The sequence below is a fragment of the Camellia sinensis genome, chromosome 1 (genome assembly GCF_055761805.1).
Source record: "Camellia sinensis isolate YWXY chromosome 1, ASM5576180v1, whole genome shotgun sequence".
Lineage (NCBI taxonomy): Eukaryota > Viridiplantae > Streptophyta > Magnoliopsida > Ericales > Theaceae > Camellia > Camellia sinensis.
Window position 1 is genome coordinate 230,013,835 of NC_138961.1, and position 19,507 is coordinate 230,033,341.

The 19,507-nt window shown below is 27.2% G+C and overlaps 1 protein-coding gene across 1 annotated transcript; it reads left to right on the plus strand.

The window, feature by feature from the left end:
• The first annotated feature begins 10,518 nt into the window (after positions 1 to 10,518).
• Positions 10,519 to 13,648, plus strand: LOC114257769 (transcription factor DICHOTOMA). Its single transcript, XM_028197566.2, has 2 exons — positions 10,519 to 11,555; positions 13,352 to 13,648. Exons 1-2 carry the CDS (start codon positions 10,647 to 10,649, stop codon positions 13,364 to 13,366), a joined length of 924 nt encoding a protein of 307 aa, XP_028053367.2. The 5' UTR covers positions 10,519 to 10,646; the 3' UTR covers positions 13,367 to 13,648.
• Positions 13,649 to 19,507: the final 5,859 nt, after the last annotated feature.

The window sequence follows — 19,507 nt, forward strand, 5'->3', positions numbered from 1 at the left end:
TGCATATATTCTTCATATTAGATTTAGAATAAATTAAAAAGAGTATAGAACACAGGTTTGGTTCGCCGAACAAATTTGTTTGAAATACTTCTACAAATATGTGAAGATCATTGTATCCTGGGAGATAGACGCCACTCAACCGTAAGTACCGTAGCGGGGCGAATCTGTCTTAAGGACAGAGTGTCACACACTCGACTTGGTCTTTTGATTTTATTTGGATCAATAAAATAAATTCTGTAAATTTTATTTTATTTTGTTTGAAGTTGTTTCAATTTATTTTATTTACACAGAAGATTGTTCCAACAAAACTCACTAACAAAAAAAGAGATCTTCAAATATTTGTTTGAGAACATCTCCAAGGAAGGAGGTAAAAGGGCCACATAAGGCATTTTTGCAAGTGAAACTAGTTTTGTTTTTTTTCTAACAGGCTTTGTATCTGTTAAAACCAAAAAATAATTTTCTGTTGATTATTTAATTGATTGTGACTTGTTAATTATGGTTAAATCTAATTTCATTAATTGTGATCTGCCAATTTTGATTGATCGATTCAGATCATGACCATTTAAAAAAAATTACTATAGCCATAATTATATTATTTTTAGTTTATATTATTATTATTGTTGTTTCTGTTACTGTTTTGTGCAACCTCAAAGCATGTAAAGGATCATGGGTGTTCATGGTATAATGGGCACCAAGTATGGTGAAAACGTGGCTTGATGGAGGTGCAAAATGATAGGTTATGGAATAATTCAAGGCATGATGGGTCATGGTGCTCATGAAGTAAGGAAAAGTGGCCAACGTTGGACATAAAGTGAGACGACGTAAACTGCCATCAACATGGTTTTGGGCTTGCCTAAGCCTATAAATAGGCCAAAAACAAATCATGTGAAATTTAAGAGCAGTGTAATTTATTTAGGAGTAATTCTCGTATTTAAGAATAGTTCATTTGTAATTCAGTTTTTGTATCTAATTTGGCCGTGTTGATTGTAATTTTATTTAAATTTGTAATTTGATTATTGTAATTAAGCGATAAGTTTAAGTGTTATTCAATTAAATTTTAATTTGTTTATACTTGTTTCTTCACATTACAACCTTCAAAGAAACTCTTGAATCTGTCAAGGCATAGGATATTAATCACATTGTTTCATTGCATTTTTGTCTGTAAAAATTGATTTTTCCTGTTGACTTTTCCCTATCAATTTGACCCAAGCTAGATTTTTGGTAACAGTATCAAAAGAGGCCATTTTTATTTTCGTCCCCAACATCTAGCCAGCCTCCATTATTAGGTAAAAGGGTTTTCTTGCTGTTTTGAGGTCTCCATATTTGCTTGCTCCCTCAATATTTATTGCGTCTCTGCTTGTTTCAGCCCATTGTTATTTTTAAAAATATGATCATATAAAAATATTATTTAAAAAAATAATTTAATTATATACTTTTTAAAAATTAAATATTTATAAATGCCACATCAACACTAGATGCATCAATAAAATATCATAAAAAGATTATAATTTTTATTTATGTTTATAGTATTTTTTTTAAAAGATTAGTTAATTTAATTTGATTGATTAGTTAAAATAAAAAAAAAAATATAATTGAAATACATGCTAATTAAGCTAATTAGGAAAATTAAAGATCATGGATGTGTTTGGTTTGTGTTTTGAAACATGTTTTTGGATGCAAATTTCCAAAAACATGTTTAGTTACAAATTTTTTTAAAGAAATTTCAAAATTATTTCTTTTTCTATTATACATCAATTAATCACTTTATCTCTCCCTTCTCTCATTCTCAATCACTTTTTTTCACGTACATTTACTTAATTACAATAAAATATCAAATCATCCAAAACTTCAAAAGTATTTTCAAAATATACAATACAACCAAACAAATTAAAAAAAATTCTAAATTATCTCTCAAATTTTATTTTTTTTTGAAAATTTATTTTAAAACACAAATTAAACACACCTCGTATTTTCTTTTGTGTACTCTTTTTTTTTTCTTTTTTTTTTTGTGTACTGTTATAAAGTATTTTCGGCGAAAGGGACAAGAGATAGAGAGGCACAGTTTGATGTCCTTTTTATTATTATTTATTTTATTGGTAAGAGAGGTGTAAAGAAAGAAGACAAAGGCTTATTTTGGGAAGATGGTAAAAAGTGATTTTTTAACTTTTAATCAAGCTTTTGATTTTTTTAGATAAATGATTTGGGAAGTTGGTAAAAAGTGACTTTTGACTTTTTTCATTAATATTTGTTTATAATGTCAAATCATAATGAAATGACCAAAGTATCCCTAGCCAATTGAAAAATTACACATTTTTACCCTTTCATTTTCCATCTATAGAGGGTAATTTCGTAATTTTTCTGTTGGCTTATAACCAACATCCCAAATCAATTTACGGCTAAAAAAAGTCACTTTCTGCGTCTTGGCAAAAAGCCAAAACACCACTTATAACCTTCTTCCCAAATTGAGCCAAAAACTCAAAGAAAAAAAAATTAAGAAAAATGTTATATAATTTAAATTTTTTATTAAATAAATAATTAAATATTTCACCAAAATGTAAAATTTATAAAATTATTAATTTTATAGTCGCATTTAATTATTTATTTAATAAAAAATTTAATATTGTTAACATTAATTAAAATTTAAAAGAACAGTCAGCGCACCGCATATAGCTCACGGTCTCTAGGAAACCCTAATCGCTATTAACCAACCCTACGCCGCCCAATACTAAAAGAACGCCTATGTAAAGTTAGGTACTACGTTTTCTGTACTATAGATATGACCGAGTGTCTCAACATCTTTACGCGTACAGAACTTCTATTATGGTCCCGTGGGGAGCAGATTTTTTTTAGTAATTTTTTACATTTTTAATTAAAATTTGATATGAAAAAATTAGTATATTTAAAATGAATTTTTAATTTTTTATAAAAAAATATGTAAAAAATAAGAAAAAGAGAAGTTTTTTTATTTTTTTTATATAAGTTATTGATTTTTTGATTTTTTTTTAATAATTTTTAACTTTTAAACTAGAAATAATGTTGTCCTATGACTACATTGCGAAAACAAAAATATTATGAATCATAAATAATTTATTATTATCAAATTTTTTATATGTGTATAGAGTTCATATAAATTTACAATAAAGATCCGAATCGGTCACCCCCTTGACCTCCCTTTGCCTTTGATTGGTCAAATTTTATTTATTTATTTATTTATTTATTTTCTTCTCCCTCTATCACCAATCCCCACGTGTTGGGGGAGGGGGGAGGGTTTGGAGAGTTTGAGGGGGTTTGAATAATGACCCATAAATTTATGTGTAAGAGACCTCGTTTGGAAAGAAAAAGTTTTGGATTTTTTTGATTAAAATAGTAAAAAAAAATAGATTAAAAAGTCAATAAGATAAAATGTCATATCGAAATTACAATCATTTTATTTTTTCTCTTATAAAAGTTAAAAAATTAAAAAATTCATCATAAACGAAACTTTTTAATCCTAAGCTAAAATAACTAAAAAAGTTAAAAAATTAACTCACATCCCAAATGAACCCTAAGTTCTATACCCATACAAAAAAATGATAATAATAATAAATCATCTAACCCTTTTGAAAATATAAATTTAACGAGCCTTTTGTTTTAATGGGGTAATTTGTTAATTTCAAGAGGTTGGCTGGCTGGTCAAAACCTATGTCTGGGTATGCTCCCTTTGTAGTTGGCAAATAATTTCTTGGCTTCATTTCATACCGGTTTTGACCCAATTTTAATTGGACGCCAAATTAGTTGGCTTGTTGAGTTGTATATCAAGTGATCATAAAAAATAAATATTTGAGATATTTTATTTATTATTTTTAAAATAAGAGAGACTTACGTGTAACTATTAATAGATGAATTTATTATTCAGTAGTTCATATGAGAATTAATGACATTTTTTTATTAAATATTATTAAAAAAATGTCACTAATTGTTAATTTTCATAGACAATTTGAAATTTGTCATAAAAAATGTCATTAATTATTAACTTTCAATGATAGTTTGAGAAATGCATTACAGAAAAAATCATTAATTGTAAGTTTTAGCAACAGTTTATAAAAATTGTTACAAAAAGTAACTGATTATCAATTTTTTGTGTCATGCAAAAAATGGTCACAAGAAATTATTTTTATCGAGGATTTTACTATGACTTATTTTCAATAAGACTTGATGTGAATTAAGTACAATTATTATGACCTATTAGTAGTTTATTCTAAACATAACCCTTAGTGATGTGTTTGATAAATGTCGAATTTTGATTTGTCGAACATTGCATGATGAGATATCTAACCTCAATGCCAAATCATTAAGGGTGATAAATTAGAGGATGTAACATTGTTGAAAAAAATTCATCAAAATAACTTTGTATTATTTTTTAAATAATTTTTTTAAAAAATTTTATTTGTATAGCACTACTCATGTTTGTATATGTCATATTGTAATGATATATATATCTATAAATGCTTGCATTTGGTTTAGTTTGGAATTGTGATTCCAATAAAAAAATTTCAAAACTCTTTTCAAAATTCATAATTAAACATACAATTCAAAACTACTTAAAATTCAATTTAAAAATTATTTTCAAAATTCATAACTAAACACACAACTCAAAACTTATGAATTCAAAATTCTTCTCAAAACTCAAAACCAAACTCTTTTTAAAAAAAAATTAAAAAAATATTTTTTTATTTTGATTATTAAAATTATTTTTAGAATCATGATTTGAGTATAGAATCATATTTTGAGTTATGAGATTAGAGTTGAGTTTTGAAAAGAGAAAAAAATTTTGGTTATAAGTTTTGAAAAGAATTTTGAGTTATATTTTAAGTTTTGAGTTGTATTTTGAAATTTTTATTTTTTAAAAAATTTAAAATTTTTCTTAATTTTATTTTTTTAGGGTGAATATTTATATTTTCAATATTTACTTATTTTAATGTGCATTGTATTTCGTACATTTGGGTGTTGTATTTTTTAAAAAATATTTTTTTAATATTTAAAAATTTATAAAATTATATTTTTTTTATTTTAAATATATAATTTTTATTTTAAATACTTTATTTTATTTGATAATATATTTTTAAATATTTTAATTTTTAAATTTTTAAACTCTTTTTTAAATATTTATTTTTAAAAAAAAAATTGGATCACCATATATATCTAAATCATAACAAATTATTTTGCCAATACTTAAAAAAATAACAAAAATTATTTTTTGAAAAATAAGAAAATATTTTTCTTCAAAAAAAATAAACAAAATATGTTTTGGAAAAAAAATAAAAAAAAAATAATTTTAAAGACAAAAATGAAAAATATTTTTTGGAATTTTTTTAATAGAGTTTTGAAAAGAGTTTGGTTTTGAGTTTTAAGTTATATATTCGGTTATGAATTTTAAAAAGGGCTGGGCTTCTCTCAAGTCCTTGATTGGACTGGAAGGTACTGTTGGGCTTTTGAGGGCCTACCAGGGGTTTCGTTTCAATAATTCGAGCCGTTTAATGTGTAGAACTCGTTGTGTACTATATGTCTATAAAAAATTACATTGAACAAATATTGATAGCTATCTCATCGGATCAGATTTCTATTAACTGTTTATTTTTTCAGCGTCCATTTTTTTTTTTACAAAATTGATTTGATCACGTAACTACTAATAACTGATGAACGTAATTTTTTATAAACATATAATACTCGACAAGTTTTACAGATTGAACGGTTCAAATTATTGAAACGGGACCCATGGTGGGCCTCCATGGGCCCAACAATACCCTCCAATCTGTGATCGAACTAGAGGGACGCTAGCCGCTTTTAAAAATAGTTTTTGAATTGAGTTTTGAGTTATGTGTTTAGTTATGATTTGAGTGTGGAGTTGTATTTTGAATTTAAAATATTTAGATATTAAAATAAAATATTAAAATTAAAAAATATTTAAATAACAATTATATATTTAAAATAAAAAATAATTTTTTCTTAAAACTCAAAATTCAACTCAAAACTCTTTTCAAAATTCAAAACTCTTCTCAAAACTTATAACCAAACAAAGGTAGTGTTTGGTAGAGTTTAAGAATTATGATTTGATAATAGAGTTGTATTGTGAGTTTGTGAGTTCTGAAATTATGATTTAAAAGGAGAAAATTTGTTTAGTCATGAGTTTTGAATTTTTTATGTGATATATGAAATGAGAAAAGTTGTTTGATTATGAGTTTTGAAAAGAGTTTTCAAAACCTAAACCAAACACACAACTCAAAATGTATTGAAAACTCTATTCAAAACTCATAAACAAACTCTTTTTAAAATTCAATTCAAAAAAATAATTTGTCATTTTGGTCTAAAAAAATAATTTCTATATTTAAAAAATATCAAAACTAAACATAATTTTTTTTGGCAATTACAAAAAATAAAAAAGTACTATTCCGGACATTCGAGAGGATGCCCTGGCGGACAACCGGGTAGACCAAAATTTCAAAAACTTCTCAACTTACCAAACATGTTTTCAAAATGTGTTTTGGAATTGATTTGAAAACCTCTACTAAACATAGCATTCAAATCTGAGGGTGAAAAATTGATTAGAGTTGCACACCAAACGCAACCAAATTTTCTCTTTTCAAAACTCAACTCACAACTCTACATTTAAATTACAACTTCGCACTCAAATTATAAGTCTAAAACTAAACCAAAAGCACTCATTAAATTTGTATTGTCAATTTAAATTTGGTGTTGTGTATGCTCATAATGAATTTAATTTGCAAAATTTTACTACTAAATGCTTTCTAAATAGTTTTTGGGGTTTTTATTGATAAATCCTATTTAGAAGTGTTCTAACTTATAAGAAGTCCATGAAGGAAATTGTAACCCACTTAGTCCCATGATTTATACTTTTATTTCATAGGGTCATTTTTTTTTATTTACACTATTTTCTTAGACTTTTATACCCTTATATTTAATGTTGATATGCATTAACTATACACCACTATTTAATATTGATATACATTACACACAAAAAAATGAACATGGTTCTTTATTGATTGTCATTATGTTTTGATAGTTTCCATGTATTCATTTTTTTTTTTTTTGATCGGCAAAGAAAACTTTATTGATAAAGCACATAGAAAGAACAAAGGAAGACATCAATAAAGAAGATCTTGGAGCTAGAACAAGCTCCAACCTCCTAGTTGGTGAGAAACCACCAAACAGAGAAAAGCAAGAAAAACAAGACTAAACCGACAAAAAGAGCAGAAAAAAAACTACAGAACGAATCAAATAAAACCAAGACTATACAGCCCCGAAGACAACTTTGCACAAAAACCAAAAGCTCCCATCAACACCGCTATGAAGATAGGAGCACATTGTCCTCTGATGATGAATACACCCAGTATACAGCAACCATACATTCAAATGTTGACTGTACGTGATAACGTAAATATGAATATTCACATCAGATGACGTAAATATTCACATTAAAACACATGAATATTAATACAAATGTTAATGTTCATAATGTTAATATCAGATGACGCGAATGTTCACACTTAAATATATGAATGTAAATACAAATGTTAATGTTCATAATGTTAATATCTACATTCCAGAATTCATGTAAACATTTACATTCATATGTTTTAGTGTGAACATTCACGTCATGTTTATATTCAAATGAAAGTTGATGCTTGTGATTGTGTAATTTGATGCAGTGCTGATATGAACCTTAAATCACCTTCATCATGACGTCATCTGATATGAACATTCACATTCACGTCATCACGTGCAGTCAACATTTGAATGCATGGAAACTGTCAAAACATATTGACAATCAATGATGCATGGAACTACCAATGACAATCAATAAAGAACCATTTTTAATTTTTTGTGTGTAATATATATATATATTAACATTAAATAGTGATGTATAGTTAATGTATTTTTTTGGAGCGAAAATATAATGACAATCAAAATTAAATATCAATATTAATAGGGACAAGAGAGATTTAGGGTATTTTATTCTTTTTACCTCAAATATGACCTAATGAAATAGTAAAAAAGAATATGGGTTCGATAGAATAAGACTCTTAGAAAGGGAATTTATTAAAAAAACTCTTAGGCTCCGTTTAGTAGAGTTTTCAAAATCTAGTTCCACACTCACTTTTGAGTATGATGTTTGTTTAGGGTTTTCAAATCATAATTCTACACTCATTTTTCAAAACTCAATTCAAAACATAATCATTACTTTTCAAAACTCATAACCAAACACATAATTCAAAACTCTTTTCAAAACTCCATTCAAATCAATATTTTAAAAATATTTTAATTTTGTTAAGATTTTAAATATTTTAATATTTAAATATGTTACGATTTTTTTAATTTTTTAATTTTTTTAATTTTTTGAATATTTTTAATTTTTTGAATATTTTTAAATATTTTAATTTTTAAATATTACGATTTTAATTTTTTAAATTTTAAAATATTTTATAAAAATAAATTCAAACTCTATTTTATAAAAACATTTTTAAATATTTTAATTTTTTTGTTATGTATTTGGTTACGATTTGAGTGTAGAGTTGTGAAAGTAGCATGGAGTTTCGAGTTATGTGTTTGGTTATGAGTTTTAAAAATAATTTTTTAATTGAGTTTTGTTTTATGTGTTTGGTTACGATTTGAATGTAGAGTTATTTTTAAATTTAAAATATTAAAATTTTAAATTATTTTAATTTTTTGAATATTTAAATTATTTAAATTTTTACGATTTAAAATTTTTGAATATTTATTTTAATTTTTTACTTATTAAATTTTTTAGATTATTTAAATTATTTAAATATTTATTATTTAAATTTTTTGAATATTTATTTTGAAAAAAAATTATTTCCTTTGTAGTATTTTCAATTAAAAAATTGATTAATGTTATTTTTTGTTAATAATAAATTTTTTTAATTGAATTTTAAAAAGAGTTTGGTTATGAGTATTGATCAAAATTTTCAATAATGTGAAAGTAATATGTTTTGTTATGAGTTATAGCAATTTGAATTAAGTTTTGAAAACTCTTTTAAAGACTCATAACCAAACAAATTTTCTTACTTCACATGTCAAATCAAATTTTCAAAACTCAATTCTACACTCAATTCCACACTCAATTCAACACTTTATTCAAAAACCATAACCAAACAAATTTTCTACACTCAAATCATAATTCTAAAACACACAAACTCAAAATACAACTCATATTCTCAAATCATAGTTACAAAGCTCTACCAAACGGAGCCTTATATTTTTTTTGTGAGTACATGATTTTATTTGATATTTTAATCAATTAAAATAGTATAATAAATCTCATTTAAAATTAAGTAATGAATTCAATTTAATTGAGAGCACTCGACTATTTTAATCAAACATAGGAAGTGTTTTGTTCACCAGTGAGGCCCTGTTTGGGGATTTATCTTTTTAGTAAAAAAGTCAAAAAGTTATTTTTTTAGTCAAAAAGTCAACAATTCATACTAAAAAGTCAAAGATTCTCTTTTCTCTCTACTTTTTGCACATCTTTTCGTAATTAGCTAAAAAGTTATCTCAAACATATAAGTTTTTTTTACCTACTTTTTTAACCAAATAATCAAAAAATTACTAAATTAGCCTGTTTCCAAACGAGGCCTGAATGAAATCTTATCTGAAATTCAATATCATCTAATTTATTGTGGGATAAATTTTTAAATTTATACTATACGATTTGTTTGGGAGTAATTTTAAAACATTCTTTCAGAATTTTGATATTCTTTCGTTTCATATTATAGAAATATAAATTTATCAATTTTTTCGAAGGTAGGAAGGGTAGCCATCAATCACTTTTCTGGCCCTCCCATGTGAAGAGTGGTACAAGTGTTTCGATTCACACCCAGTCACTGCTTCCCCTCTCCAATAGTACTGTAAGCTAACTTTTGCCCTAAAGATTTTCTTCAAGAAAACCAAGCAGTTTTTTTGGATATATATATATATATACATGTATTTTATGTAAGGTATATTAGGCAATGTTATGCGTATACCGTTTGAATAAGACTTTTGAAATAGCATTTATGTCTTGTGATTCGTGACTTCAACATATGCGTTTGCTGACAAGAGAATTCTAATTTAAGATTTGTGAGGGAGCAACTTTTTTTTAGATATATGAAAAGAAAACGGAGCACTTTTTGTCTCCAATTAATACCAGATATATAGATAGTGTCTCTGATCAATCAAATTAATCCTCTCTCTGTGTGAGGACATAAAGCTAGGGCTGTCTCTCTCAAGCTTTACCAAGATAAGGAAAGAACATGATTTGCATCCACCCACCAGTTATTGCCTTCTGATTAATCAAGCACATATGTCTTTCTCAATCTTTTATTTTAAACCTTGCTATCAAATAGTTTAAGTAAAATGATTGAAACCACTAAATTGTGAGTTCGAAAAGAGTTCTGAACTGTAGATCTTATTATCTAACGTCACTATCTAATGTGATATTTTGGTCAGAACTCTAATAATAGAGCTCTGAATCACTTCTCATAGTTTAATCTAAAAACTGTAAAGGTCTTTCAACACAGCATATTAAGTTCCCAGTAATTTCCTTTTGGAATCTAGGGTTTGTCTATGTCAATTAACTTGCTAAACCACAAATGTTCTCTTCAAACAACAGTTGTACCAATCCTTTTCCTCCATCTTTCCACCACCACCTCTCTCCTCCACACTTTGTCGGCCACGATGGACCTGACATTTTCCTCTTACACCACCACCACCACCACCCCGATCCGCTCTTGGGTGACTGGCTTTGGGACAATTTTCCAGTCATTGATACAATCTCCAGTTCCACCATAGCAGCTTCAAAACAAGAAACCACTGTACACCATTGTAGTTCTTTTCCTCCTCCTCAGAATGTGCTTCCTAGGAAGAGAGCTGGGAAGAAAGACCGGCACAGCAAGATTCGTACCGCTCGAGGCCTGAGGGATCGGAGAGTGAGGCTTTCCATTGATATTGCTAGTAAGTTCTTTGGTCTTCAAGACATGCTAGGGTTTGACAAACCAAGCAAAGCCCTAGATTGGTTGCTTACAAAGTCTAAAACAGCAATTAATGAGGTAAAGCTAATGCAGAAGAAACACAGTCTGTTAATGTCTTCTCCTACTTCTGAATGTGAACAAGTATCAGGAGGAACCAATGAAAATTCTGATGACAATGGAGGCATAAAGGATACAGTTTCTAAGATAAAGCCATTGATGAATGTTGAAAAGGACAAAAAGGTCCAACAACAGCAACACAGAGCGGCATTTCATCTCCTTTCGAGGGAGTCTAGGGCAATGGCTAGAGCGAGAGCAAGGGAAAGAACAAGAGAAAAGATGTGCACAAGAAGGCTTAATGATCCGAAAGAAGTTGTCAACGATTCAAGCCCTCCGATCTTGAACCGATCTACTTGCTTGAGTCAAATTGAAGCTTATAAGGGAATGGATTCCAACAATCATATGGTGTTGCGAAGCGGCTTAACTGAGGATTCTGTTGTGAAGCCATCTTCAGTTTTCAATGGACAAAAAGATGTAAGTTTTCCAAAATAACCCTAAAAATTGGGACATTAATGTTGGCAACTATCATACACTCAAGCTAGCCCTTGTGCTCTATGACTAAGACCAACATTAATTTATTGCCAGCTATTGTTTTCAAGGACAAAGACCTAACGTCAATTTTCTGAATGAATTTGGCTATTAATTTCAGTTTTAATCTAGCAGAATTTCAAATATGTAGCAAATCTTGGAAGGACTGCAACAACCACAATCAATGCTAAAGTGGTGTATAATATAATTGTATTGAAATTTCATAATTTTCAAACAGCAAATGGGTGAATATTTAAGTGTCTACAATCTATAAGTATCTCCAGTTGGAATTTTGAGGAAAATGTTAATTATTTCTATTTATCTAGATACATCAGGGTTTTCACTTAATATTATCTATTTTCTTTTCTCTTGTTTTTTTCGCTGCTATTGCCTCTAAGCAGCCAGTAGCTATCAGAAACACACCAATTCTTGTGTTGGTTTGTAACACTGTATGCTTTGAATCTAAAGTTTGCAAGTAAGTGACTTTTGTCCCAATTCAATTACCATGTTTGTACAGAATTTAACAACTACATATAAAAATCCATGGAAATAGATTACTTCTTAATAGTAATGGATTTCAAATTGAAAAATTTTTGACCTCGCGAAGTCTGAAATTAAACAATTTCAGTTTGTCTAGGAGAGTAACTTCAAAGCAAACCACATGGTTGAGATGCTATAAAAGAGTCCAGAATAATTCATTTCCTAAATATAGCAAACCTTTTAAAAAATTTATGACAGTGATAGAAATCTAGGATAATGAAATCCTACTATGTAAGAGCCTGCCATGACAATTTGTTATCTAGGATAATGAAATGAAGAACATATCTATCTATCTATATGTCTTGAAAGCATTCATTGCAGAAGTGTTTGTCCATGAACAGATAAGTATCTTTCTGTTTCCATTCGGAAATATTTATAGTTCAATTTACAACAAAATTACATATTCAAATTAATAAAATTAAGAGCTACACTAATATGATTGGTGATAGCTAGCTCATTAAACATGTATTTTTCAACACGAAACACTATGAATATGCATGCAACCGAATGAAACCTTAAATAATTTCACGAGGGTAGTAGGGAGATTTTAGAAGTTGAAAAGATAACCAGAAAATTTCTGTCCCTCAATAGACGCTACATTTCAGAGCACTAAAAAACAAAAAATAGAAGCCTCAGGAGAATATAGGTAGATAGGTAAAACCCACCCTATCAATTATGATCATGGATATAATAGAACTTTATAATTTTTGTTTTTTGTGTGTGCCAACTGTTTGCTTACCTTAGAGCTTACCTAATTTGCATTCTTCCATGGATATATTTGTATGTTCTGGTTTTTTTTTTTTTTTTTAACAACAATTATCATCTTACCTAGGGGGAGAAGGGGAGTTGGGATTGGAAATCCCGACGTCATGAGTTGCACATCAAGTTCTTACTACTGCACCGCTGGCTCGGGAGAGAACCTTGTTGAAATCCTTAAATAATCTTATTTTATAAACAATTTTTAAAATTAATCTAAAATCTCATTCTAATTTCTGCTCCTAAACAAGATATAGATGAAAATGTTTGCTCTTCATTCATCATGCATTATATAATTACTTGTGTGTCTGCATCTACAAAATAATACACCTGTGTATATTCTATCTTTAGAGCTGAGAGTTCATTAGGGAGATTTATAGGGGGACTTTACCAAATTTTAGTCATCCTATCTTAACCTTTCATGTTTGATTATTTAAATTTTACAGGTATCATATTCATAGTCCACTGGGAATGTAAAAGACCATGTGTGTGAGTCAGGAGTCATTTTGCAGATTCTTCAGATATGAAGATTCAAGTTTTTACTGCCTGTGTAAGTAAATATTGTTTCATATATGCTGCTATCTTCTACCAAATAAACAGGATTCATCTTGTGTATACAGTTTCATCATGTGTTTTTAATACCAAGAACTCACAGTAGTATCTTACTTTGTCCATGTATATATAACTAGATCAGTTTGCATTTTAGTTAAAAGAATATATATTATCCTTTCTTTTTGTTTCTTTTGTGTGCTGTGTCATTTTAATTCATAATATTTAAAATATTCAGTTTGTTTCTTAATCTATTAATTTTGTCATTAAATGATCGTAACCTCCATTTCCTTATGCAATTAATAATGAAAGTAAAAGTATTTTTAATAAGCTTTTTATATTGTATTTAATATGCATTTTAGTCAAACCACATTTTTTATGCCAAACAAGTAAGGCAAAGGTTACACATTACGTATCATCTCCTAAGGTTAAATAATCACAATATCTCTACTCTGACAAGGTAATTCTTGTCATATACCATTGCACAAATGTTATGTGAGCAACCATTACCTTGTAGGTGATCCGGGCTCCGGGTGTGAGTGTGTGCTCACTCTAAGATTTTGAGTTCAAAATCTTTTAAATATAAATAATTTCTTAAGATCAATTTATACGAGACTTTATTTCAACTTTAACTACTTCTCCCCCAATACATGTTTATCGGAAGGCATTCCATTTATAAAACCAACTACTGAAAAGAACAATAAAATTCACATACACACTTCATACTATTGATAGATAAAAACTCAAACATCAACTTTGGGCGTACGCCTTATATACAAGTGCTAGGATTCTTGTCCAATTAGAAATGCACATAATTTATAATAATGGGGTTCTCTTAATGACAGTCTTAGTTAAAAGCCATCTCAATTTGTCAAAATATAATTTTAATACATTTTAAATTATTTTTACATATTTTAATATTTTTTCAATACGAAAAAGAATATTTAGCCTTTGTTTGGGAAGATAGGTTGGGTTGGGTTTGAGACTATTTTAATCACAAAAAGGCAAAACAAGTTTTTTAGCCTAATAAGACAAAATATTGCATCTAATCCATAATCATTACATTCTTTTTTTTACAAAAAGTCAAAAAGTCCTTTCTAAACGAGACTTTTTAGTCTCAAGTTAAAATAATCAAAAAATTTACTTACTTCCCAAACGAATTCTTAGAATTGCTTTGTATTTTCCTAATAATAACATCCATTATCCTTGCACTTTTTCTATTAGAAACCACATAGATAGGGTTTATTTGGGAAGTTGGTTAAAAGCCAACTCTTAGTTTTTAATTTTTTTTTGATCACATCACCTCTCATATTTTTTACCCACTAAAAAGCAAAAAAAAAAAATAAAAATTCAAAAAATTAATTTTTAACTAATTTTTCAAAACACCCATAATACCATGTTATTATCTAAATTAGATAGTTCCCTCTTATACAAGCACAATATTATTCAGACCACTTGTATTAAACTTTGACCAGGATTTGACCTCTGCTACTTCCGTGACAGCTTCCTATCCCATCCCTTGACACCTAATGATATCAGTCAAACTTAAAAGGGGGGAATTACACTTCAATGTAATTTTGTAAAAATAATTTCAAATAAATAATAAATTTTATAAATATTAATAATTAAAATTATATTTTGTTATGAATGTGTAATTATTTATAAAATAACCACTGACATAATTTTTTCAACTTCTAATCCACTTCGGTTTATTATATATATATATATGCCTCCACAATAAATTAATAATTTTTCAAAAATTTCAATGAAAAAAAAAACTGTTTTGTTTTTTGAAAAACACAAAAATTTGATTGATTTGGTAAAAAAAATCAAAATATTTATTATTTTTATATGATTTTTGTTTTTTTTTTGTTTTTGGTGTCAAAAATGAGTTTAAAATTTAAAAAACATTATTTTAATATCCAGGACTGTTTTGGCAATAGACTAAAATAGTCAAATATCTAAAAAACTATTACAAAAAAGCTAGGGTATGTTTGGTTTGTGTTTGAGAGATGTGTTTTAGAGATAAAAAGTACGAAAAGTTGTTTGGTTTGGTTTTTTTCAAAAGATGTTTTGGAAAATTATTTTGAGGAAGAGTTTTGAAAAAAGTGATTGATTTGATGTGTGTGAGAGAGAGATTTGTTTGAAAAACTTGTTTGGTTTACAAGTTTTGAGATATTTTTTTGGGAAAATTTGTTTGGTTTGATTACTTTTAAAAACTTATTTGTAGAGAAAATTTCCCAAAATTTTTTCAGAAATACAAACCAAACGAACCCCTAATCTTTCCTTTGTTTTTTCACATATTTTTTTTTTTGTAAAAAATTAAAAAATAAAACACCACTAAAATAGTCAATTCTTTGAGCAAGTCTTATTTTCATCATCAAACTAAGAAAAACACCTAGCAACTAACACGATATTTTATTTATCACCGTCTCTGATTCAAACCAAGCTACCACACCAAGAAAATATATTGAATGTAACAGTGATATTATCTTACATAATGTTATTGATTGATAAAAAGTTTCAAATGTGTTAAGTAGTTTACTTTTGCCTCCCACTAATTCAACAATATTATGGTCATTATCATAAATCAGAACACTCATTGAACATTGATACGATTACGGTACATCTAATATTTAAGCTTAAAAACTTTCATTAAAGGAAATTTCTCCCTACAATAACAGCAACTAACATATTAAGGGATAGTAATTACTGAGAGTTAACATTGACAACTTCTGTATGCTTTGGTACAAGTTAAATGTGCAAGGTAATTTAAAAATAAAAAAACAAAATCCATGAAGAAAATAAATTATAGAGTTGCAAGAAATTAACTGCAACTTTACTCACCTGGAATAATGGCAAGAAAATTGCTTTTACTTTGTCAGTTCCCTTGTCCACCAACAGCAAGCCACATCAACATAGTTTGAATTTTCGCTGAAAATTGAAATGACCATTGGCCAAAACAATCACCATAATAATTGAATATTATTATGTCTAAGAATTCTTAAACTTTAAGATTTTATTCAGTGTGTTTAATTTTAATTTTCTGGATTTAATTTTTTGAAAATTGATTTTTTATTTTTTTTATTTTTAGTGAATATTTTTTAAATTTTAAGTAATTTTTTTTCTTTTTTAAATGCACCTTACTTAGATGTATTTAAAAAGTAAAATATCTATAAAAAAATATTTAAAAAAAATAAATACACAAGAATACAAAAAATGTATTGAATTCTCATATATTTTTATATTTTTGATATTTTGTGAATTTTGTAAAGTTTTTTTTTTTTTTTTTTTTTTTACAAATATTATGCTTTTTAGGTGCATTTATATTAGGTGTATTAAAAATTTTAAAAATTACTTAGAATATTAAAAAAAATCAGAAAAAATAAAAAAAAAAATACGAAAAATAAAAAAAAAATTAATTTTTTAAAAAATGAATCCTAAAAATTCAAACCACAACTGATATGTAATCCTATCCTTGTGTATAAATATTTTAGAATAGTAGAGACACAGACCATGTAGGAGCTTCCAAAAATATTCAATCAATTTGTCAAATATAAGGATGGTTTGGCTAAAGTGGTAAAAAATTTATCACTCCATCAAACATGATTTGACTTATGTTTTTTTCTTAAGACATACCCAATTCAACATGCACACCCTGTTTGGCTACATAGAAAATGGATAATTAAATGAGATTTAGGCACTATTTGAAATAATCTACTACTTATTTAGATCATCCAAACACCTTTTTAAACTACAAAAAAATAGAGCAATAAAAATTATATATATATAGACGTAGATACAGAACAAACAAAGAACTTTCCTGTAAAAACCACTTCGTTCCCCCTCCACACAAAATATAGAAGTAGAAAAGAAAAACAAAAGGATTAGAAATTTTGTTTGATTTGCTAGCAATTCTCAGCATTTTTCTGAGCAGCCTAACATGACTTTTTTTCTTTTTGCATGCAAAAGGAAGGATTGGATTCTGGAATACTGTGGGGGAGCTACATACTATGATTTGCTCATTAAGACTTTGCAAAAAGTAACAGTATTTTTAACACCATAACAGAATAACAAAGTGATAATACCTCAACACCTTCCAGTGTACAGTGGAGTGCATCCTGGAGCAGAAAGACAAGATAGAGAGAGAGAGAGAGAGAGAGAGAGAGAGAGAGAAACAACAACTGTTACCTTCTGTTTCAACTTTTTCACAGCACATAATAAAGCTGTTATATATGTAAAGAAATCATAGACATGTTGATATTTGATCCAATTTGCTGCCGCAGATCAAGACTTGGAGTGGAGAGAGAGTGTGAATTTGTGTGTACAAAGGAGAATTCTATTAGATGATTGGGTGTTGTTAACCGTGCCGACTTAGCGGCGTTTTGGAAACCAATATTTTGAAAAATAATTCACTTTCCTCTTATAAAAAAAAGTTTTAAAAAAAAAAATTAAAAATAATTTTTAACCATGTTTTCAAAATATTCTTATGATAAAAAGTTAATTTTTTGACTTTTTAACTTTTTTTTAGTCTCACCATCTCTTTATTTTTTTAACACAAAAAAATTATAAAAAGTTAATTTTTTACCAACTTTTTAAAACACCACTTAGGAGTAGTTTGAGATGTTTTAAATAAGTACATTTTTTTGTTTTTCTAATAAAAAAAAATATGTAAGAAAATGGAGAAAATGATTAGAAAAATTAAGAGAATATGTTGATAGATGTTAATTGATGTGACCAAAATAAATATATATAAATAAAAAAAAGACTTTTTTAATTTCCCCCAAACACCTACTTAGTTGGATTAGGAAGTAATGCTTTTTGTTTTTGTCTCCTTTCATTGATATATTCATCTATTGTCTATGTTGTTTCATTAATAAAGTCCCTTCTTTTTGTTGATTAAGATAAAATTTGGCAAGTTGAAAAAAAGTCAAAAAATTAAAAAATTATTCAAAAAGTTAAAAAGTTATTACTATTTATCAAAAATTAAAAATTACGACTACACAACTCTCAATCCTAATTCTTCCCTACACACGAATTTATATAATTTTTTAATACACATTTTTCCATAAAAAGTCAAAAAGTTAACCCAAACATCTATATTTTTTTCCTTAATTTTTTAGTCTAAAAAGATAAAAAATGCACTTATTTATAACACCTCAAACAATCCCTAAATAAAAAAAAAATATATTATATACACTTCATTAGGGTGTTTATGGTTTGATTTGATTTGATTTGATATTAAATTCAGAATCAATCCAATTATTATCGGTTTCAAATTTTTAGATTGAATCAAACCAATCATATATTAAAACCAACCCAACCCAATGTAGTTTGGGTTGATTCGAAGTATATTAAAAATAAGTGAATTAATTAATAATAAATAATTAAAATAAACAAATCTTTAACATTTGAACACTACACAAACAAAGAGCAAAATATTATTTAATGTAAACTAATACAAATTAAATTACATTCAAGCTTAAACATAACTAATACAAATTAAATCAACAGTGAAATTCAACTCAAGCTTCTAGCAATTCCTTCATTCACTTAATAATTCTTTTATGTAGAAAATTATTACGTGCAATCAAGTCTATTGTGATAGACCAATTGCGTAAAGATATGTGAATATATGTAAAATTTTAAAAAATATATATATATAAATAGGTTCAGTTCTCGAGTTGAATCAATATAAGAAAGGCTTAAATGAAGAATCAATCCAATTCCATTGATTTGATGATTTGAAAACTCAGAATTAAACAAATGCACTCAAGACCCAACCCAACCCAACCTAAATAGGTCAGTTCGGTTCAATTAGTGGTATTTTGAAAAATTGGTAAAAAATTGACTTTTTGAATTTTTGATTTTTTTGTTGATTTTTTTGGCAAAAAATTGGGTTCTTTTGGGTAAAAAATTTGATTTTTTTGGCTAAAAAAGTTAAAAAGTCAAAAAACTAACTTTTTTAGCCTCTTCCCAAAGTGCCCCTTATTCGATTCGCTGGATAATTTGAACACCCCTACACCCCATATCATATGTACTCTTAATTACGT

Bases quoted from the DNA above. Each gene is read 5' to 3' on its own strand.
- LOC114257769 (XM_028197566.2), top strand. From the start codon at position 10,647: ATGTTCTCTTCAAACAACAGTTGTACCAATCCTTTTCCTCCATCTTTC.